The 23797-nt window shown below is 40.4% G+C and overlaps 1 protein-coding gene, 1 non-coding gene and 1 pseudogene across 2 annotated transcripts in view; 2 read left to right on the top strand and 1 right to left on the bottom strand.

The window, feature by feature from the left end:
* The window catches only part of SMAP2 (small ArfGAP2), a 48589-nt gene that overhangs the window by 1620 nt on the left and 23172 nt on the right, over positions 1 to 23797 (bottom strand). Inside the window, exons 2-9 of the mRNA XM_060089587.1 lie at positions 15612 to 15745; positions 14282 to 14367; positions 13217 to 13295; positions 6782 to 6868; positions 5663 to 5744; positions 4508 to 4617; positions 3535 to 3700; positions 2761 to 3077 (exon numbers count right to left, since the gene is read on the bottom strand). Coding sequence (XP_059945570.1) covers positions 2761 to 3077; positions 3535 to 3700; positions 4508 to 4617; positions 5663 to 5744; positions 6782 to 6868; positions 13217 to 13295; positions 14282 to 14367; positions 15612 to 15745 — 1061 coding nt within the window. The remainder of the gene's footprint in view (positions 1 to 2760; positions 3078 to 3534; positions 3701 to 4507; positions 4618 to 5662; positions 5745 to 6781; positions 6869 to 13216; positions 13296 to 14281; positions 14368 to 15611; positions 15746 to 23797) is intronic.
* On the top strand, positions 7887 to 9580 carry LOC132483450 (polypeptide N-acetylgalactosaminyltransferase 1-like; annotated as a pseudogene).
* On the top strand, positions 10873 to 10945 carry TRNAV-UAC (transfer RNA valine (anticodon UAC)). The gene has a single exon. It is a non-coding gene; the product is annotated as a tRNA-Val (tRNA).

Here is a 23797-nt window from a genome sequence, read left to right as displayed (position 1 = left end):
CTGTTTCTTTTCCAATCTCTCATCCTGAAAAGAAGGGGCCTGTTGTGAACTGGCCGTGGCCAACCCTGAGAGTATAAAGAGAAGCCTCCGTGCTGGCGCTCCTGTCTTATCTCCAGCAGAGTCATTACTGAGTGTCAGGGAAAGTGCTCGAGCAGAGAAGAAGAAGAAGAAGAAAAGGAAACTGGACCATTCAGAATGAACAAAGGAAGGCAAAAAAAAAAAAAAAAAAAAAAAAAAGACCAACATGTCTTCAGGACTTCAGTGTATGAGAAGGGAAATTGCTGGGAGAAAAGAGTCGGTGGCATCAGGCCTGGGTGGGGTTGGGGCCTCTCTATGAATTCAATTGAAAGCCTGGCCTCTGGCAGTGAACAGAAGAAGCTATTTCCCAAAGAAAAATGCCTTATATTTCCCAAGCCTGGTCCATTTTCTGTTTAAGTTCTTTTCCTTTAGGAGAAGGTATAACTATTTTTCTTCCACCAGCTTTTAAAGAAAATTTCAAATTTACAGAAAGATTGAAAGAATAGTAGAATGAAACCCATATATCGCTCCTTAAATTCACCAATTGTTAACATTTTTGCCTTATTCTCTCTCTGATATATACATACGTGTCAGCTTTTAAAAATTTTTGAAGGGCACTGAAAATTGCACATATTGTGACATTTCACCCCTTAATCAGTCAGGAGTCATCTCATAAGAAAGAAGACTTTCCTAGAACCACATTACAACTAATATGCCCAAGACATTTAATATTAACACTATATTCTAATATACATTATGTTTCAATTTTACATCTCTTTAGTCTCCTTTAATCTAGAAGAGTTCCCACATCATTTTTTCCTGACACTGTTTTAAGAGTCCAGGTTGGTTATTTTGCAGAAAATACTTCAATTTAGATTTATCTCATGTTTTCTTATGATTGGATCCAAGTTAAATATTTTGGGCAAAAATTCTATGTAAGTGATAATGTGTCCTTCTTAGTATAAGATACCAGGAAGCACATGAAATTAATGTGACCCACTGTTGATAATTCTATGTTTGATCACTTATCTAAGGTTGTATCCATCATATGTTCTTTCACTGTACTTAATAAGTAATCTGAAGGGTATTTCTTTGAAAATGTGTGAATACCCTGTCCTTTCTACAATTATTAGTTGTCATTCTTCAGTAAAGAAGGCTTTCCCTCCTTCTATCCCACACCCACTTTTTAAAAATATCACTATGGACTCATGGATTTTTTTTCTTGTCTACAGAGTCTAGAAGTTTACTGGGATATGTTAGAGTTGACCATTCTGAGTCAATTTTTCCAGATACACAGTGGGTTCTTTCAATATTATATTCAAGTCTTTTATTTCTAAGAAATGGTTTTGTATTATAGTTTTAAATATATTAATTCTGTTCCACTACTTTGTCATTTTCTTTGGGAGTCTCCAAATACATTTATGTTAGGTCTTCTTTGCCTAACTTCTGCATTACTTTCTCTCTGATTCTTATTACAACTCTCTATATTTAGTTCTCTTCTCTGAGCTGTTTCATGCCTTTCCTCAATGCCAAATATATTTTCAGTTGAATCTATTCTCCTTTGACTAACTTGTAATTCAGTCTATTTCTAAGATAATTGTGTCATTTTTCAATTTGTTTCCTGAGTTCAGTAAACTTTCACTTCATAACTTCCCGTTTTTTGTCCATTTTGCTTGTAAGTTTTTAAATTTCTGGTTCAGGCTGTTTTGTCTTATCTGCAAGTGTTTGTTATAGGACATTTAATTCAGATTGGTGGATTGTGTAACAGTTTTCTTCTACTTCGTGACTGCTTTTGGGGGAGAATTTCCACTTCCTGAAATGTTTTGATTTCCATTTTCTATCTTCTTCTCATAGTAGTTTTGTATGAATGTCACCTGCCACTTTCTGTTTAGTTTGTAGTGCTCTATTTTTCCGAATCAGCAATAATACAGACAGGTGAGAGGGTTTGGGGAGACGACTAGATTTGTTAGTACAAGAGCGCCCTCTTCTGTTAGTATAGTGAAATGATAATTTGGTGGGAAGGAGAATGGTGGATCTTCTGATTTTGTGATTCGCTTTTCCACTTCTCATTTCTCATTTCACCACCAGGTCTCCAAAGAGCACCCCCTCCTTCTAGGTCATCCCCATCTCTCCTAGACACAATGCTTTTCCAAAGCTACCACCCATAAACCTATATATTTCAAGTCCCTTGTTTTTGATTCTCCAAGTAACCAGAGTTCTACTCCACAACATCTCAGACCTCTTCTCAGCATGTCTCTAATCAGGACAGGGCTTTCTCTTTCTAGGGGGTGATTTCATCTATGCTCCGTCACCTCTAGCCCCCTGCTCCCTCTCCTCTTTTCACATGGTCTCTCTGCGATGCTGGCTCCGCTGGATTTCGGTGTTTATGTGCCTACGGTCATGTAATTTGAGGCTTGTAGTATTCTATTAGATGCGGTAGTTGAGTTATGGGTGCTTTTATTTGCCCTCACTGTTTCTCTGTATAGGTTGTTTTGATGAATGTGTGGAGAGTTTTAGAATTAGGCAGTTACCCTTATTCTACAGGAACCCAAAATGCCTTAGGAAGCCTGAGGTTAGACAGATCTTCTGTTAAAAAAATAAATAAATGAAGCAAACCCGAGAATGTCTCTGGCAATATCTCATTTACACTGTAAGGATTCAAAGGGTAAGGGAGAGACACTAAGTGAGACAGACGTGAGGGAGGCTCAAAACTCTTGTCCTGAGTGAAATGGAGCAGCTTACCTGAGTGAGGTTCCACTGCAGCTGCTGAGCTGGCTGAACCCCATACATAGTTTGGGGCATAGCTGCCATGCCTGCCATGTAGCCGGCCTGCTGGGTGGTCATCATTCCGTTTGGCATACCCATCATGGATGCCTGCATGCCACCCATATAGCCTGCAGGCATGGCCATGGGGGCAACCATACCAGAAGCTCCTGGCTGAGCTACCATGCCTACTGGTGGGGGCATCATGCTCCCCATTAGGCTGTTAGGAGGTATAACCCCAGGGAAGCTGGGGTAGGCTGTGGGATATGCCATCTGAGCAGGAGCCATGAACATTGCTGCCAAGAAAACATACATACAGATCTGTTAAAGAGGAATGTGTATGACGTGAGTCCAAACTCTCACTGGCTGCTCCTTTCCAGCTAGAATTCCTCAGGATTACTCAACTCAGAATGCTCTTTTACACAGCAAAACGGTTAGACAGAGCCCCTACAAGACTTGCTATGGCTTCCAGCAGGCTGAGGACCCAGCCACTTCCCCTTTAGGGTCCAGATCCGGACCCTGAGTCAGACTTCACAGAGCTGTGATGCCAGACCCCACAGAAGTATGGCTCTGAGTTACGTTAATCTCTATCTCCTGATACTCGGTAGCTTCACAAGGAATGTCATGTTCAGGTTTGTTTGGAGTATGATGTCCTGGCCCCCAGAGCAACTGCCCCTGTCGCAACAAATGATTCCTGCATGTAAGGCTTCATGTCTCTGTCCGGCGCATTGCCATGACCCCCATGAACTCTACCTTGGGCAGGCATCTGAGGCGTCTGGGATCCATACAGTGAAAGGATGGAGTCTTTAGAGAGCTGCTTCTTGCCTGTTTCTTCTGATTTGCTCCCTGGCTCTGGAAACAGGTTTAGGTTTTCGGGAACAGAGCCGGCACTCCCCGCGGTTGGCATGGAACCTACAACCTTAGGGCAAAGAGGGCGGGGGGTGGGGATTGGAATGGTCCTCATGGGGGTCTCTGTAAGGACCTCCCGCCTCTCTCTGTCGCTTCTAACATTTGCAATAAGAATTCGTGGCTCGAGTTAAGAGCTTCCTGACACTTTTACCATACAAATATCTGGAAACACCTGATAGTTAAGCTCTGGTACAATTCTTTGTTCTTTAGCAAAACAATGTGATTCGGTGGAAAACTAACACATAAACAAATAAAAATGACCTACAACCGATGCATCCAGAGAGAACTGAATTAAGATCCCAGTGCCACCACTTACTAGTTGTGCAACGAAAAGCTAGTCACATTAACTTTTCTGAACTAACATTTCCTCATCTATAAAAGATCCATTTTGCAGGGTTGTGGTGAGTATTTTAAATCATAAATGAAATATACAAAATGAGGTACAGAATCACCTAGCACTGTGCCTGTTGTATACAGCAGGTATTCCACAAATGGTAGCCATTAAAGGTTTCAAGTCTTTCCTACTTACAAACTCTCTGGCAATAACTCAGGCTGAGGAGCTGACCTACAGGATCAGCCTTTACAATCTGACACACCTTCAACAGAAGTCCACTCAAAGGGCCCACTCTTTTTGGGCAGGAGACAACATGGAATGAATAGTAACCTTAGGCTGTAACAGAGATGATAACGTTAAAGGAAGAATCAAGAAAACCAAAGTCCAATTCCACCAAGGAAGCATGACTTGGTTCCATGATTAAGTTATCAAAATCACCCTTTCCAGAATGTTCTTTAATCCTGAGGCACCCACAAGACTCACCTTTCTGGAAACTGAAGAAGAGGGAGATGGAACAGAGGCCAAAAGATCTAAATCCTTCTCTAGGGTATTACTGGTCTTACTACTTGCAATGGAGCAGGACACAGGAGCATCTGGAAAGACAGATCAAAGTTAAAACGTAGCGCTGCTCATTAAGCCCATTCCTTCCTTCTATTCTAGTCACAAAGCAGCGAAGGCCCACATGCTCCATCATGGACCCAGAAATCTATGCTCTGGAACCACCCAGCTTGGATGCAGCATCTCACAAGAGGTCTCACCCCACATTCCCCAGAACAGACTGGAGAAGCCTGTAGCCCAGCTTTCAGGCAAAGAACAGCAGAAACCCAGGCTTGAAGGCTACGTTAGCACCACCACAAGGGGGCTGGCTGGCTCCTTTCGGGCTATTTGAGGGGCAAAGCTGTGTAGGACTCATTTTCAGAGAGAAATGAGAAGTACAGACATTAGAAGCCGAAGTAGCCAATAACCTAAATCAGCAGGAATGGACTGAAACAAAGTATAGCCATCAGTACTGTGAAAGGTAAGAATAGGCCCTTATTTCTGAAAGGGGTAGAACCACTAGCTCAGGGTTTCAAAAGTTTGGAGGAAAATCATGATCACAAGGTAATGGGCCATCTCAGAAACAGGATGCACCTGGAAAATGAGAGGGATGGGGGCAGGGCTCACAGGTGCTGGTTTAGTGAAACTTGCTAACGTTTAATGAATGCTTAGTTTGTGCTGGGCAAGGAGCTAAGAGTTTTAGAGGCCTTATCTCATTTAATCCTTCCAACATCATCTTTGAAGTAGACTCGTATCATCCTCACTACATAGGTTAGGAAAGTAATGTTTAGAGGTTAGGTAAGCTACCCAAAGTCACATAGATAGTAAGTGGCAGAGTTGGGACTTTGGCTCCAAAGGCCATGCTCCACCACTACTGGACTTAACCACTACTCTATTACTGTACATTTTTCACAGTACAGTGAAACATGAAACACCTCTTAGAACAACTGCTCAGATGTAAAACAACAGGAAGAACACGAGGGAACAATCTTAGTGATGAAGCCACCAACTGAAGAGTCCCATCTCTACCTATCTTCCCAGGATCACAGAGAATTCATCAAAATTTGTATGATTATGGGAGTGGAAAAGTCTAACTCTTACCAAGGCCCAACAAATCCATGACAGGTGCTGTGGATTTCGGGGAACTTTTCCGAGGTAGCTGTAGATCTTCTTTTTTCTGTGGCTAAGGTGAAAATACGTTACAGAAAAAAATAAGCAGGTGTTTTTGAACCTTCTATTCTCCTCTCTACTGTAAAGCCACAGGGATTCTTGGGGCATGGTTGCTGTTATTCAAAGAGAGTTACCAAAGAAACACAACTCAGGAAGTATCATGTGAAAAAATCAAGTCAGGAGGCACAGTGCAGAAATCAAACCTAAAGTGAAAAACAAAGCTGTCATCTGTGCTTATTTGGCTTTCTGAAGAGACAGATCTTTCTGAAACCAAGACAACCACAGATCAGGGTATCCAACAGAAGCAGCAGTTTCTGGTCCCAGGAAAAGCCAAGAATAAAGGCAGGTGTCTGATGGTACAAGAGCCAGCACATCTCCCAGTGATTAGAAAACCTTTAATACCAAAAAGGAGCTCAGTTAAAGGTTACCTAATTCACTCTGCCAGTATCACTAAGGAATGTGTTCTGCAGACAGTGCAATTCAGAATGATGATAAAAGACTCTTCCTTAAGCAAATAGTAAAAAGTCCTCTTTCCCAAGAATCTAAACTCCTATAGTGGAGCATCTACTACCACAATAGGTCCTGTGGGAAAAGAAAGGTGTCTACTTCCATATGACAGAGCAAGAATACAAGAAGGAATGGTTTAAAATGGATGAGGATAGCCTGGCTTCTGGACTGTTCTTAACCACAGCAGGAAAACGAGGTAAAGAAGGTCTAAGGAGAGAAGGACTAATGTAGCCTCTGTTCAGAAGGTGTCACAGAGCCTTGGCATTCTGCCATGAAATGTGCCTCTTGCTCAGATGGGACAGATGCATTTCCTAAGCTCCCATGTGGACCCCAAAAGAAGTGTTACAGAGCAGATCAGGCAGCAACAAGGCAATGAGAAAGCAGCAGAAATGTCAGCGGGTGATCTAACCTAAACGTGGCCCCCCTTTAGCCCCAGGTGCAATGGTACGATATGCTATCAATACCACCCCACCTGTCCCCTCCACATGTGAACACGCCATGTGAACAAGGCCGTCCACACAGTGCACATACTTCCCCACTTACCATTTTAACTTTCTCAAAAACAACAGGTTCCATTTTTTTCTCCGGAGCTGGTTCGCTCCCTCTTTTCCACTTGTCATCTTTTTCTTTCTATGATGATTTAACAAAACAAGACAAAGAACAGGCCCATTGGTGACTAACAGTTCAACAAATTATAACCTCAAATGGCCCAAAAGGACACAAATATCCCTACTGAATCTGATGTAGGAGTCTGACAAACTCGGGGTTTCTTGGTGTGGGGCATGAGCATTGGCCTCTTCCACCCTGGCCTCAAGGCTGCAAGAGGCGTCTTTCAAATTTCTTAAGCACCTCCCTCCTTGTTCTAACACACTTATGACCGCTAGTGTGCAGACTGCGTTATCTACAGGGGTTAAACCATTTCACCTGTTTTGCTGCCCCTTTTTGACCCTAGTTTAACTTGCTCATCTTGGCACAGGGGTGAAAACTGTTCATCTTACTCGGCATACAGCCTCTGTGATTTTCTAACTTCCATCAAAAGTTCTCTCCCTCTTCATCTCCTTTTTTAAAAAGAAGAAAATAAACCAAGCTTAAAGATTAGAAAAACAAAAACCAAGAAAATAAGGCAAAAATGAGTAAAAGGATTCAAGTATCCCTTTTAGGGTGTCCTGAATGCATCATCTGTATAAAACCAAAAAGCACATCAAAACCAGAATATTAGAGTCTTTCTCAGTTTTTGTTACTTGCAGAGGCAGTTTCATAATACTTTCACAGATTATACTGTTACTGGTCACATTTTTATCATCAAAAGAAATCTGAATGCATAACAGAGCCACAGAGTAAACAAGAACACAGGCATATAAAAGGAAGTATAGGCGGCGGAGGCAGGGCTCGCGTCGGGGGAGCCGCAGGCAGTGGTCGAGGAGGCGGCGCAGCGGACGGCAGCCGGACAAGTAGCGCTCGCGCTGCGGCCCACGGGACCGAGCCGTGACCGCCCGGGCCGGCCCCGAGGAGCGCCCGGCGCCGCCGCCGTCGCCGCGCGCGGACCAGGGTTATGAACGTGATTTCTGATGAAACTGGATTGGAATAATTTTCATGATCTTTGTATATTTATATAGATTTTTAAATTTTGCATTTGACTTAAAGTGCCATGAGAAAATTTGCGTATTGCAAGGTGGTCCTAGCCATCTCCTTGATTTGGGTACTCTTGGATATGTTCCTGCTGTTTTACTTCAGTGAATGCAAAAAATGTGATGAAAAAACAGAGAGAGGACTTCCTGCTGGGGATGTTCTAGAGCCGGTACAAAAGCCTCATGAAGGTCCTGGAGAAATGGGGAAACCAGTCCTTATTCCTACTAAAGAGGATCCAGAAAAGATGAAAGAGATGTTTAAAATCAATCAATTCAATTTAACGGCAAGTGAGATGACTGCCCTCAACAGATCTTTACCAGATGTTAGGTTAGAAAGGTGTAAAACAAAGGTGTATCCAGATAATATTCCTGGATACAAGGAATATTATCACAACAAGTGTGGTGACTGTTTCCCACAGTGAGGCTTGGAGCACACTTCTGCGAACTGTCCATAGTGTCATGAATCGCTCACCAAGACACACGCTAGAAGAAATTGTTCTAGTAGATGATGCCAGTGAAAGAGACTTTTTGAAAAGACCTCTAGAGAGTTATGTGAAAAAATTAAATTACCAGTTCATGTAATTCGAATGAAGCAAGGCTCTGGATTGATCAGAGCTAGGTTAAAAGGAGCTGCAGTGTCTAAAGGCCAAGTGATCACCTTTTTAGATGCTCACTGTGAGTGGACAGTGGGGTGGCTGGAGCCTCTCTTAGCCAGGATCAAACATGACAGGAAGACCGTGGACTATCCTATCATTGATGTGATCAGTGATGATACTTTTGAGTACATGGCAGGTTCTGACATGACCCATGGTGGATTCAACTGGAAGCTTAATTTTCGCTGGTATCTTGTTCCCCAAAGAGAAATGGACAGAAGGAAAGGTGATCGAATTCTTCCTGTGAGAACACCTACAATGGCAGGAGGCCGTTTTTCCACAGAGATTACTTTCAGGAAATTGGAACATATGATGCTGGAATGGATATTTGGGGAGGAGGAAACCTAGAAATTTCCTTTAGGATTTGGCAGTGTGGAGGAATTTTGGAGATTGTTACTTGCTCACACGTTGGACATGTGTTTCAGAAAGCTACACCCTACACGTTTCCAGGAGGCACAGGGCAGATTATCAATAAAAATAACAGATGACTTGCAGAAGTGTGTATGGATGAATTCAAGCATTTCTTCTATATAATTTCTCGAGGTGTTACAAAGGTAGATTACGGAGATATATCACCAAGACTTGGTCTAAGAAGCAAACTCCAGTGCAGACCTTTCTCTTGGTACCTAGAGAATATTTATGCCGATTCTCAGATTCCACATCACTATTTCTCTTTGCGAGAGATACGAAATGTGGAAACAAATCAGTGTCTGGATAACATGGCTAGAAAAGAGAATGAAAAAGTTGGAATTTTTAACTGTCACGGTATGGGAGGTAATCAGGTTTTCTCTTACACTGCCAACAAAGAAATTAAAACAGATGACTTTTGCTTGGGTGTCTCCAAACTTAATGGCCCAGTCACAATGCTCAAATGCTACCACCTAAAAGGCAACCAACTTTGGGAGTATGACCCGGTGAAATTAACCCTGCAGCATGTGAACAGTAATCAGTGCCTAGATAAAGCCACAGAAGAGGATAGCCAGGTGCCCAGCATTAGAGACTGCAATGGAAGCCAGTCCCAGCAGTGGCTTCTTCGACATGTTACCCTTCCAGAATTCTGAGACCAAATTTACAAAAAAAGAAAAAAATAAGGATTGACTGGGCTACCTCAGCATCCATTTCTGCCACATTCTTAAGTAGCAAAAAAGGAAAAGTGCTTTCCTCCTGTAGGATGTAGGGTTTATCAGCCATTAAAACTTAGACTGCTCTCGCTTTCACTAGCTGTGAACCGGCCCTCCTGTTCAAGGATATGAAACTACATAGTAGCAAGACTGTGCACACTGATGTTTACAAGATTGGAAGAGTCTTCCGTCAAGAATCATTGTAAAGAATATTCAGACTGAAACAATCTATGAAATGTGATTTCCAGAGAGCTGTACCTTTTATGGTTTGCTTGCACATCAGTAATTTCTGCTGAATATGCTGTTATAATGAAGAGACGTCCAAGATTTTTTTTCTGATTAGAACTGGTAGCCAGTGTATTAAATATTGATATAAAAATAAATGAAAAAGAACTGGAACCAGATTCAGAATCACGAAAACATTTTTACAACAATTAAAAAAACTATATTAAACAGGGTTTAAAGGAAATTAAAACAGAACTATGAGAAGTACAATTTGTTATAGTATAGTATCAAATTTCTATATAGACTTTATACCTCAGTGGGGAAAAATAACTGATTCCGATGACATTCATTCTGTTTTCGTCTGTGATAGTCATGGATGCTTTTCTTTTCCCTTGGGGTGCTGAAATTGAGCTGAAAAAGTGGCTCTTTGAACATAGTTTTAATTGCTTTCTACAGTTTTTTAATTTAGTTTGTGGGCTGTTGGAATTGTAATTGTTAATTGCCTTCAAAATATGGAGATTTAAAATAATGTCTGGTCTCACTGAACAAGTTTGATATCCCAGTTGCTCTTGGGTCAACTGCCTTATAGACTTTCTCTCATACACACAAATTTCTTATTAGATTTTCAACTCCCTAACTTGATTCAACTGATTATGCTTAATACCCAAGATTCATACTACTGTACTACAGATTTGTTTTCGCAGCAGTAAATCGTCTGTTCTTTGTTTATGATTCCACTCAACAAAAGGCCTGTAGAAGTGATTTATTATTTGGGTATTTGGAGATGATATGTTTGATGGTTTTTTGGAAAACTTTTTCACTCCATACTCAGATGTGCTTCATTGTCACGTGCATATTTACATTAGGTTCTTGAATTGTAATGTTGATCTGCTTTTTTTAAAAATAAAATTTGACTAAAAAAAAAAGGAAGTATAGCATACACATGAAAAATGGTCAGCCCTGCTAATGATCAAAAAGTGAAATTTAAAATTCATTTTCGGGGGAATTCCCTGGAGGTCCAGTGGTTAGAACTCTGCACTTACATTGCCGAGGGCCCAGGTTCAATCCCTGGCTGGGGAGCTAAGATCCCTCAAGCTGCAAGGCATAGCCAAAAAAAAAAAAAAAAAAAAAACACTTTTTGAGGGAGAAAAATCTTAATAATAATATCTAATATTGGTAGGGATTGAGTAAAACTACCACTCTTACCCAATGCTGAGAAGACAGTATAAAATAGCACAACTTCTAGAAAGTATATTGGCAAAAGTACAAAGAAAAATACTGAAACCCTTTGCCCTAGGTAATATGATATTTTGTAATGTAATTTAAGAAAATAATCCAAAACATGGAAAAGGTTATATACACCAAGAACTTCATCCCAGAATTTTATATGCTGAAGAAAAACTTAACCTTTATGCCACAGGGCAGAATAGTAAAATAAACTGTGATCTAGTTACTCACTGAATAAGATTCAACAATTACAAGTTGTGAAAACTAACAAGTAATGTTACAAAAAAAATGATCTGTTAAGTCGAGTAAAAGCAGGAGACATTCTATATAACTGTATTATAATTACGCCTCCAAAAAGTAGGAAAAAAATGGGCAAACACACCAAAATGATAATCATTAGTAAAGATAAGAGTAGGCATGGATTTTCCACTTTAACTTTCATATTATCTATAAAGTGGTATTATAATCATGAAGAACACATGCAGCTATGTCTGTTTCATGCATAGTGTAATGCTTTAATACAGAACACTTTATTTCTTGAAGTTAAAAATGTCTTATCTGTCTATTTAAAAAGAATACTCTTTAACAAAGCCAGTTTCTTTTAGATTTGATAATAAATGCCTTCACTTAGCAAATATTAATTCTTGGCATATAAATCTTTACAAGAGTACTTTTTAAAAATCTAAGTACATCAAATAAAAAAGTTTGAAATAGCTCTTTGGCACATAGGAAATATTTCCTTCCTAAATGAAAACATTCAGTGAGTAAAACAGGCTGCTTTCATGGATACGGTACACCAGCAACCTAATTACGAATGAACACTATCTATCTCCATATAGCTACTCTTTCCTCTTCTCCCACCTTCTGAATTATCTCAGATACCTTTTTCTGACCTTGTCTGATTTCATATGTTCTGGTACAATGAATAGAGCTAAGGAGACAGACCATAGTTTTCTACAAATGAAAGGAAACGTTTGTGCTTTGGTTTCAAACCCTTTTTGATGATGCTATCTAAGCCGTACCTGTACACTGGGTTAATTCTTTCTTGGGACAGTTACAATAACTTCCAGGTCCCTTTTCTGGATGACCGTGAGGTAAGAGTCCTTCATACTAAGTTGAGAAGGAATTATCTTTACCTAACTACACGTATTACCCTGCACTCGCCTACACTGAAATTCACCTCCCAGTTAGTGTCCCTTTTCACACAAGCTCAAAAGATCAGTCTAGAGCTGATTCCAATTAGCTTGACTTTAAATTACCTGGAAGGGCTTAGAGTCCTGTGTAAACTTAATGATTTCACTGGCTAGTACATCTTCCATTAAAATAAATAACAGATAGAAGATCTGTTAGATAGCTAGATAGGTCCTTGGCTAGAACTGGAGAATCCCATATTCTCCATACTTCTTTGGTTAGAGAAACAGTCAATTATTCCAAGGCAAATTTACTATAGAGTCTTGTCAAAGGCTTTGAAGGTCTAAATAGTCATATTTATTGGTTCCACTCTAGTTGTCATTAGTCAGGCATATTTTCTTCTTCCAGAAACCGTGTTGTTTTTCCTCCTGTATGTTATACTTGTCCAGTTATCATACACTGTACTTCAGATTCTAACTACACGCCTAGGATGAAAAGTGTATTTGGCAACTGGGAGTCTCCTAAAACCCCCTCTCAAGAACAAGGGTCCCATTGGCAGTCTGTCAACACACTGGAAATAATATTCCGGTCAAACTGAAGGAAACTCTGGTGCTTTAATTACACCTAATTTTGTTGACTGCATTTACAGCAAAAAAATGCACATACACACACACACGTGTATAAACATACATACACATATTATTCTGTTTGATCTAGCATGCCCAACATGTCCATTTGAAGAATTTGGAACTGGGAATCACTAACATCTAAATTCAAATCAAGGTAAAGAATTCACTGATGGTTGGTCCATCCCTGCAGCAAAAGTTTGCTCCATGATACCTCATGGTCTTGATTCTATAGCTGGCTTTTTTCTACTTTTTTTTTTCTTTATGGTCTTAGAGTATTTTGGTAGCTGTTCTTCAAATTCCCACCTGGACTGATTAATAAGCAAATTACTTATTATGAAAAAAACTTGAAAGATTTACAACCAACCCTAAAGGCATTGATGTCCAGACTTCGGTCCATGTATTTCTTCTTCTCATATTTATCTCGAATAAATCCCTCGACAGCTCTGCAAAAAGCTTATTAAGGATAAATCAAACAAATCTTTCTCATGGAATGACTATAAAAGGTCAATTTGTATCCCATGGAACATTGTTCTCCTCTCTCCCTCCTGCCTGGTTTCCCCATATGGCTCCTGTCTCTTCACATGGGGTTTCCCTGACCAAAACCTTTAAATGCCTCCTTCGTGGTTACTGCAGGGAATCACCATTTCCTAGGATTTTCCTTCAGAGTAATGATAGCAGAAAATGGGATCAATCTTCATTTTGACATCAGTGGAGCCTGTGGCTGTTCTAGAATACAGGTAAAGCAGTGAATTATCTATTTTAAAGCCCTTAAGTCAACAAGTCTTAAACAAAGGCACCGAGTGTCCCTTATAACCTCTTGTGCCCCACTGCCAGATTCTGATCGGTGGATCCTCTGCAGGGCCCCAAATCTGCACTTAACAGGTTCCACCTGCACCCACCAAAAGCAAACTCTAACAAGATGGTCTACAAACCACATTTTGAGAAGCACTGTGTTCAGGGGTTTTGGTTTTGTGAGCTGGGTGCTATCTCCTTTTGAGGGGATGGGGGAAGAAAGTTATGGATTAACTGGTCAACAACAGTTAATTCTTTGAGCTAGGACATAAAAAGATGTTAAAAATGAATGGCAGTTTTGCTAACTCAGCACAGCACAATAAACTATTCTTTTTATCAAACAATGGTTTCATAGATCCAAAAATTATTGGAGATGTCACTTTATGGAAGAATTCACAGTGAACCACTGCAGTCTTAATTCCTGAACAAGTCTTCCCCATGTGACACCACCATTTTGACATTAGAAAGTATATGTGGACTTCCTGTGTGCCTTGGTTGCAGGAGAGAGGAAAAGCCAGACTTCGACTAATCCACATATAAATATGGCCCAGTCAGATCATGGGTTCTGAGTCTTGTGTGACTCTCCCAAAACACCCAAAAAACCACTCAGCCTTTTGAGTTGCTCCAGAAAAGATACGGGTCTATCTGAGGTCGCCGAAAGGTCTCAGGCAGGTAGGCTTCATAAAGTCGGTTTGCCTTTCCATTCCCCATCTCTTGCATGCACTGCAATAAAAAAGATGTGGAAACAAGGAATGTCACGTCAGGAAAGAACTGAAAAACTTCTCACCCAATTGTACCATTTTACAATTGAAGAACCAACCTAGGGAGTGGCAGACCCGAGATTGAAACCTGTATTCTGGTTTCCAAGCCATGATTCTCTCTGCTCTACTCCCAGCCATTTACTTTCACAGCTGTCTTTCCTGCCACCCCTCCTCCTTTTATTGAAAGATTTGTCTGACAGGATACACGTAATTCAATAATAATTCAAGATCCCATGTGAAAGTCCAAGACATAGCTGCCAATCAAAATGTCTACTTGGCAGGCAATAATCAGTGCCTAATTAGGCAGGCAATAATCAGGAACAACTACAATTCTGAGTTTATAGCAGTAATTAACCTATTCCACTGTATTACCAATAAATGTGTTTCTCATTAGGCTTTTGAAAGACTCCTTAACACTTGTGAGAGAGAAATTCCAAGATTTTAAAAAATCTTCAAATTCCCAAATACCTCCATGGCATGTAATTTCCTTTATAAGATACAGTAAAGTGTAACTGGAAAATATAACTAACCTTTTAGTCCTTTAGTGAATCCATAAAAATAATCTAAGGTAACTTCTAAAGCCATTTTCTGTTAGGAATAACCTCTTATTTCTAACACCAACTTTAGCAACTGGTTTTCTTTGGAGCTTCTTTCCCCCCAGACAAAGGAAAAAATTTTTTTTTAATTACTTTAACAAGTTTCAATGCAGGAAGAGAATATAGAACAATGAAGCCACATCGAGGTGCAGCTCTTGGGCCAGGCTGGACTCACTAACTTAAGTGTCTCACGCCCAGCCCACCAACTTAACAGCAAGCAAGATTCATATATGCATTTCTGCAATAAAACACTATTATAAGTCTATGTGTTGGAGGGTTTTCTTTTTTTAAGTGAGTATCTAAAACTATAAACGTTAGATCTGCAAATGCCAAGGCCCTTAGAAAATAATCCAAAGATCCCCCTTTATACCTTCATGGATCCATGGGGTCCTAGTCCATAGACTATTAGTGCTTTGAAGGAAGCAAAATATAAGTAGAAAAACTTGTGTCTTAAATATAAAGATTAAAAATGTTAAATGTGACATAAGTGTTTAACAACTAAACTTTCCTTTACCTTCACCTTTATGCCCAGTTTGACTGAAATTCATCCGGAACTACTTTTACATGGAAGTATGGGAGCAGTTGACTCACTCTTGGGCTGTGTAAATACCTGGATCTGTTCCTGAGTCCACTGGTCGAGGTTAACTGATTTTACCCTGGATATGTGCACCCCGAGATTCCTGTGGATTCCAGCACATCGAATGCAGATGAACACACCAATGTTCCAGGAGGCCCATCGTGGTCCTGTGAAGGTCAGGAACAGGGCAATAAAGTACAAATTAAAACAACATTCAAGACCCAAAGTGGAATATTTAGATTATCAGACAACATTTCTGCTAGAACATAAGTGAGAGAATTGTTACCACAATCATCTTTAAAAAACTTTTTTTTAGATTTTATTTTTATTTTTTTGGCTGTGCTGTGCAGCTTGCAGGATCTTAGTTCCCCAACCAGGGATTGAACCTAGGCCCTGGCAGTGAAAGTGCTGAGTCCTAACCACTGGACTGCCAGGGAATTCCCATAATCACCTTTCTTTAAAAAATTGGTTTTGTTCATTCCTCCAAGAATCAGCTTGCTTTAAGTTTAAATTTTTTTTAAGTGTACAACACAGTGGTTTTTAGTATTCTCAGACAGTTGTACACCATCACCACTATCTAATTCTGGTGATGGTGTACACCCCAAAAAGAAATCTCAAGCCCATTAGCAAGCACTCCCCATTTCCTCCCAACTTCCCCCACCCCAGCCCCAGGCAACCACAAATCTACTTTCTGTCTCTGTAGATTTGCCAATTCTGGACATTTTATATTAATGGGATTATATAATGTGTGGGCATTTGAGTATGGAGCAGCTTTTTACAGTGTCTGATAATATGAGTGTTGAAATGCAAATATTATAATACTGTTACTCATGGTTTTTAAAAATCCCAGGAGAACAATGGGAAGTCATGTCACATTCTATTTAGTATCTTACACGAACAGCCCTCCCTCAAGAAACATTTCAATGGTAGTGAGACCTGGATTCAGTTTTCCTACCAGGAAAAAAGATACAGACATGCCATGCCAGCTCAAGGCTCAGCCTGAAATTTAAAACTTTGTTTATCTTCCCCTCCCAACCAGGCCTATAAAATATGCATCCAGATTCACTTAATAGGATCCTTTCCCCTCGGGCTGATGTCCCTACTTTACCCAACTACAGAATTATTTAGATTCACGATTGTCAAACAATAAAGATACTTATAGCAATAAAAAGGAAATCTCAGATATGTATTTCAGTAAAATTCTGTTACATAATCTCCCATCCCCTGCCAACTTTGCTCACCCTAATAATCACTCTGGGAAATTTTCAAACTCTTCTTCATAATTTTTATACAGGATAAAACTGACTTACTCTTATATGACACCTGCCAAACACTTGCTGAAAAATCACTAATATTTCCTCTGCCATCATTCCACTAAGCAGAAATTTACCACATAAAAGAAGCATGATGTCAAAGTTAGAGGTTTTGATAAAGAGGTGAAAAGACACTAGTTGATTTTCTACAGAGATAAACAGGACCTGCATTTGGAGCAACAAAGGACATGAGGTTTCAATTCTGTTGGTCTAAGGGTTTTGGCAGCAGTTTTATTAATAAGGGAATGCTAAAATCATATGGCAGAAAATGATTCTTAGGAATTTGAATCCACAATTATAAGTAAGAATGTAATTTTTGGACAAAGATATTACTGATACTACAGCAAAAACTACAAATACAGAAGGCTCAAGTCCTCCTTATAACCACCAGGTGGCGTTCTCTGCCTGAAATTTTATCCCAATACCCTCTTACTGCTCTAATCTTGCTAGCCTCAGATTTATCTTCTAAAAAGACCTTCAGTCCCTTCAAATCCCCAGACAGATTTGCAGAGATTTGCTATGTAGCCAATAAACACACAAATGATCCACACACTTCTTTCAGTGGGAGTTAACATAAACACAAAACAGAAAACCTAAATAGATGTGAATGAGGTTCCTTAGCGTGCTGTATGTCTATTTTGGGTTACAGTTTTCATAAAGGAACTCAGATAAAATCTAAATTATACAGGATTTAAAATGGGACCAAAAGTTAATATTTCATGTTTCTTTACCATTTTCCCTTTGCTTGAGATTCTAGAACTCATAAGATAGTTACATTATATTTGTTTGCTAATAAAATCAGAAGCCAAAAACACTAATTAAAAGGTAGCTGTGGGACTTCCCTGGTGGTGCAGTGGTTAAGAATCTGCCTGCCAATGCAGGTGACATGGGTTCGATCCCTGGTCCGGGAAGCAACTAAGCCCGTGTGCCACAACTACTGAGCCTGCGCTCTAGAGCCCGCGAGCCACAACTACTGAAGGCCACACGCCTAGAGCCCATGCTCCACAAGAGAAGCCACTGCAATGAGAAGCCCGCGCACCGCAATGAAGAGTAGCCCCCATTCACTGCAACTACAGAAAGCCCGTGCTCAGCAACAAAGACCCAACGCAGCCAAGAATAAAATTAAAAATTAAAAAAGTAAAAAGTTACCTGTGGAATGTTATGCTATTTGCTTCCTGACCCTAAGTCTGGAGAAGGTGATTCCTAAACATCTAAGCTACTGTCACAACTGTGGAATTTCTCCAGATCCCGTTCCAGAGTATTTAACGTCTCTTTGCCTCGGAGGAATACAAGACTAAATCCTGATATTCTAGAGCCACTAACAAGGCCTCAGTATAGAAACACAGGCAATAAAATTTTCATGAAAGGTCAGAGGAAGCCTTCTCTGCTCCCCCTCCCACATCCCTCCTACAACCTTTTCCCAGTGAAATACGGACAGTTCTATCTCAGACACTCAGCCTCCTTTAGTTTTAAGCCACTAGATTTATTAATCAATAACTGCATGCTCCATAAAGGATTCTGAAATTGGAGAAAAGGAAAACACAGGAGAGATACTTATATGGCTGAAAATATGGGAAAATGGTGTTATCAAAAGCATAATCTTTGCAGCCAGAAAAAAACTTACATTTCGAAGGTCAGCTTCATCAATGATTAGCTGTGTGACCTTCAGAGAGATACTTAAGCTTCCTAAACCCCAGTTTCCTCATCTACAAAATGTATACAATAATATTCACATCACAGTGCTGAGAATATGGAGGGGTAATAATAAAAGAGAGCTACATATAAGAACATGGCATAGAATGAGATTTCTGGAACCCATTTCCCATTCATCTCCTTCATGATAAAAGCATGTTTTGTTTTGTTTTTTAATTAATTAATTTATTTTTGGCTGTGTTGGGTCTTCGTTGCTGCGCCTGGGCTTTCTCTAGTTGCAGCGAGCGGGGGCTACTTTTCGTTGTGGTGCGCGGGCTTCTCATTGCGGTGGCTTCTCTTTGTTGCAGAGCACAGGCTCTAGGCATGCAGGCTTCAGTAGTTGTGGCACGTGGGCTCAGTAGTTGTGGCTCGCGGGCTCTAGAGCGCAGGCTCAGTAGTTGTGGTGCACCGGATTAGTTGCTCCGCGGCATGTGGGATTTCCCCGACCAGGTCTCGAACCCGTGTCCCCTGCATTGGCAGGTGGTTTCTTAACCACTGCACCACCAGGGAAGTCCGATAAGGGCATGTTAATGAATTCATATGTATAAACCAACACTATGCAACACCACAGAATGCTGCTTCTTAGACAGGAATGTGAGTTCTAGTCCTAAAACGTCAAAATCAAAATCAATGGACTGAAGAGCAGAAAGAAACTTACCCTCGATACAATTTCAAAGTCTTCTAGAAAACATGAAATTTTAAGCAGCTTCTTTTATCTCCCTCAAAATATTCCTTGAGAATATACTACTTAAACCCCCAGCTGTTCCTCTTTTCTGTTATACACCCCCGTCCTGCCCTGGTGTCCATACGCGCCTCCACTGCACACACAGAGGAAGGTGGGAAGCTGACAGCCATCTGATGTGCCTGGATTCCACAGTACCTGGTACTGTCGCTACAAGGCCAGCCTACTTAAACATGGGATACATGCAAAGATAATCCAATTGTTCCATACACATTGGCCATGGCAACCAGGGAGAAAATATAAAAGATACCATTTTGAAGTTGAAGATGGAAAGAGACTCTTGAGAGGCAATATTTCAAACCATTTTGAAAGTAAAGAGGATAGACAGCGATATAAACTGGTAGTGATTAGCACAACATAAGAGCAAGGTCATGGCTAAGTGAACATATTCATCAGGGGCCTACAAGCAGGCTCAAGAAGCATTAAGCAATATTAAAATTAATAAATAATCACTCTGCGATGAGGGATCAGTAAAAATGAAGAAAGTATATGGATTTGGCTAATATGTCAAGAAATCAGCTCTAGTAAGTACCAGCCCAGTATCAGGGAAATCTGGGCTTACACTGACTAGTTACATGCCTTTTGACAAGATTCTCCAGGGCTTATTTCTCCACTTGTAAAATGGAAAGCATATAAATAAATCCAATTTACATTCAACTACTGGATGGCTTCTACGTAACCGAGTTAACTACTGATGCCCAGCTGCAAATTTTTCTTGCTGCTGAAACTTCCCCCATCACCAGAGCTACTAGGCCTAGGAGGGTTCTGGGCTTGAGAAATCAGCAGAGAGAATAGAACTAGAGTTACAGATAGCTTGAAGCTACTATTATAATAATTACAACTTGTTGATCTCTAAGCTATAGAGTTACAAAAAATAAATGTTAAGGGGGAAAAAGATTGCTAAATCAATGGATACCCATAAGTTAGACCTGCCAGCATCTTGGAGCTGTTGAAAAGCTCTTCAGCAGGAAGGGTCAAGGAAGGGAGAGAAATTCTCTTCCATCTTCCATCCAAGCCCTGTTGAATCTACCTTGGAAACTTACCCAGAATCTATCCATTTCTACCTAGACCTTCTCATATCTCACCTATAGGCGTTCATTTTTTTAAAACGGGCGTAAGATTTTTTTGTTAGCTCTTCTTTAAAAATTTTTATTGAAATATAGTTAATTTACAATGTTGTATTAAGCATTCATTCTTTTAATATTATTTATTGAGTACCTACTATGTGCCAAGCACTCTGCCTGCTAGGTACCAGGAATACAAAGGCAGAGACAATGAAGATGAGATTCCCTATTTCAAAGAGCTCACTGAGTAACAACTAAACAGACTCCCACCAGAATAATCTCTCCAAAACACAAATCTGTACAGATCAGGCCCCCAGATGTAAACTTTTCATGTAGTCTCAAATTTAGAGGTGAAAATGTAAATTGGTGCTAATTTTCTGAATGGCATATTCCAAACTGAACTCTCAATCTCTTGCCACAAAACCTGTTCTTCCTCCATTCTTCTCCATCTTAATCAATTACACCTCCATCCATTCAAACACAGCAGTCAGAAATTTATATATCATTTTCTTTCTTTTTTTTTTTTTTTTTTTTTTTTGCGGTACGCGGGCCTCTCACTGTTGTGGCCTCCCCCGTTGCGGAGCACAGGCTCCAGATGCGCAGGCTCATCGGCCATGGCTCACGGGCCCAGCCGCTCCGCGGCATGTGGGATCTTCCTGGACTGGGGCACGAACCCATGTCCCCTGCATCGGCAGGCGGACTCTCAACCACTGCGCCACCAGGGAAGCCCTATACATCATTTTTTATACCTCTCTTCTTCAACCGCCATATCTACACCATCACCAAGACCAAATATCTCTCAAATCAGTATCTCCTCTCTCCATCTGCAACACTATTTCTCTAATCCAAACTCACCAGATCTCTTGGACTAGTGCAATAACCTCCTAATTAATGTCTCTCTCCGCTTTTACATTCCCTCCTCCTCCAACACCAAACCAAAACCATTCTCTGCAAAACAGTCAGCTTGAGCTCTTAAAGAAGCAAAAGTGACCTTGTCACTCAGCTGCTTAAAACCTTTCTAGGGAAGCCTGCCTTCTGTCACTGTTGGATTAAAGAACAAAATCCTTAACGTGGTCTCCAAGGTCTTCTATGATCTGGCCCATGGCTACTTCCCCAGCTTCTCAACTCCAATCACACCAGCCTTCTTTCATTTCCTCAAAACGCCAACAGGTTCTTTACTTAGGGCTTCTGGCCTTTGTACACGCTGCTCTCACTGCCTAAAGAGCTCCTTCCCCAACCACTATCCACCCCTTGTAGCCTGGTCAACTCTTATATATCATGAAGGTCTCAGCTGAAAAGCTTCTTCCTCAAAGGAGCCTTTCCTTGGTCCCCCAATCTAAACCAGATTACATTCTCTCTTCCATCTTTTCTTCTGGTTTTTACATTTCGTTATGGAAAATTTCAAACACACAAAAGCTGAGCATAATTACCCAGCAGCTTCAGCAATTATCAACCTCTGGCCAATCTTATTTCAGCTATACTCCCACACACGCAACTCCCAACCTTGAAATATTTTGAAGCAAATCCCAAATATCATACCATTCAATCTGTATATACTTTGGCATATACCTCTAAAAATAAGGACTTTTCAAAGGTTATAAACTTTCATTTATTTTACCCTTTACTTTTTCTTTCTAAGTTGTATCATATTTTATCATATATTTATTTGTGCGATTGCTGAACATGGCTTTTCCACTAAACTATAAGTGCCACAACAGCAGGCAGGTCTGTGATGTTCACTGTTACATTCCCAGGACACAGCACAGTTCCTCGCACACAGCAGGGAGGCAAAATTTGTTTAAAAATTAATTGAGGGCTTCCCTGATGGCGCAGTGGTTGAGAGTCCGCCTGCTGATGCAGGGGACGTGGGTTTGTGCTCCGGTCCGGGAAGATCCCACATGCCGCGGAGCAGCTGGGCCCGTGAGCCATGGCCGCTGAGCCTGCGCGTCCAGAGCCTGTGCTCCGCAACGGGAGAGGCCACAACAGTGAGAGGCCTGCGTACCGCAAAAAAAAAAAAAAAAAAAAAATTGAAAGTAAGTAAATCCTTTGAACACCACCCACCCCCGCTGTAAGAATTCATCAGGGAAACAACAGGTCAAGTACACAAAGAAATATATTAAGAATGATCATTAATATATTAATGTTCTAACAAAAAACATCAACAGCTTCCAAAAAAGAACTATGATATCACTACTCAGTTAGGGAAAAGAAAATTGTAGCTCTTTATTTAATATAGAAACATGTCCACGTTATATTAATTATAAAATACAATTTTAAACAGTATAAACAGAACAAATCAAACCACTTTTGTTTAAGAATGTGAATAAATGTATATGTATGCACAGGAAAAAATGTCTAGAAGAATATATGTAAAATATTAAAAGCTATTATTTCTGGGTAGTGAGATTGTGAAATATTTTCCTATTTTATTACGTACTCTCTGAATTGTTTGCAATGAACTTGCATTACTTCTGTAATGAGAAAAAACAGTACAGGTATTTTATATATTTATTTATTTATTTATTTATTTTGTGGTACGCGAGCCTCTCACTGCCGTGGCCCCTCCCGTTGAGGAGCACAGGCTCCGGACGCGCAGGCTCAGCAGCCATGGCTCACGGGCCCAGCCGCTCCGCGGCATGTGGGATCTTCCCCGACCGGGGCACGAACCCGTGTCCCCTGCATCGGCAGGCAGACTCTCAACCACTGCGCCACCAGGGAAGCCCCAGTACAGGTATTTTAAAAACAAAACAACAGAGCCATCCATGGCTCCTTACTGGCTGCAAGAGAAGTTGAAACTCCTTAGCATGATAATAAAGCCCTTTAAGAGCCCGTGCTTTACACAGGATGAGCAAGTCATCATTCTGAAAAATGTCATGACTCACGCCTCTTTGCCTACACCTTCTTCCTACCTGAAATGGCTTTCTCCTCCATTCCCTGCTCGAAAACTTCAAAATCTAGTCTAATGTCACCTCTTTCTGTGAGGCCATCAAGGGAATAAATCTTGACCTTTGCTATGGCTAAGAGTCCATTGCATGCTTTGCTCTTCCAATACTTAATATCTTATTACAGTTAGTTGCTTATGAAACTCTCTTGCCCTAAATAGACTATCAGCTCTGGAAGGCAAGGACCTTGTCCCTTCATCATTTATCCCAAACATTTACCACCATACTTGCAAGTAGTACATACAAAATATGTATTTGTTAAATGAAGTCATCAATTAACAAGATAAAAAGCATACAATTTTTTTCTGTTTTGCAAAATGAAGGGAAAAGAACTTTTCAAACACTTTCAAGGCAAAGATATTACACAGAAAAGGGATTAGGTTACTTTGGTGAGGCTCCAAAGGCAGAACTAGCTCCAGTGAGTAGAAGTTGATTTGGGCACACTCTGGGGAAGAATTTCCTAACT

The sequence above is a fragment of the Mesoplodon densirostris genome, chromosome 2 (assembly GCF_025265405.1).
Source record: "Mesoplodon densirostris isolate mMesDen1 chromosome 2, mMesDen1 primary haplotype, whole genome shotgun sequence".
In the NCBI taxonomy this organism is placed as follows: domain Eukaryota; kingdom Metazoa; phylum Chordata; class Mammalia; order Artiodactyla; family Ziphiidae; genus Mesoplodon; species Mesoplodon densirostris.
The sequence above is the reverse complement of the archived record's forward strand: the minus strand, read 5'-3'. Positions and strand labels throughout refer to the sequence as shown.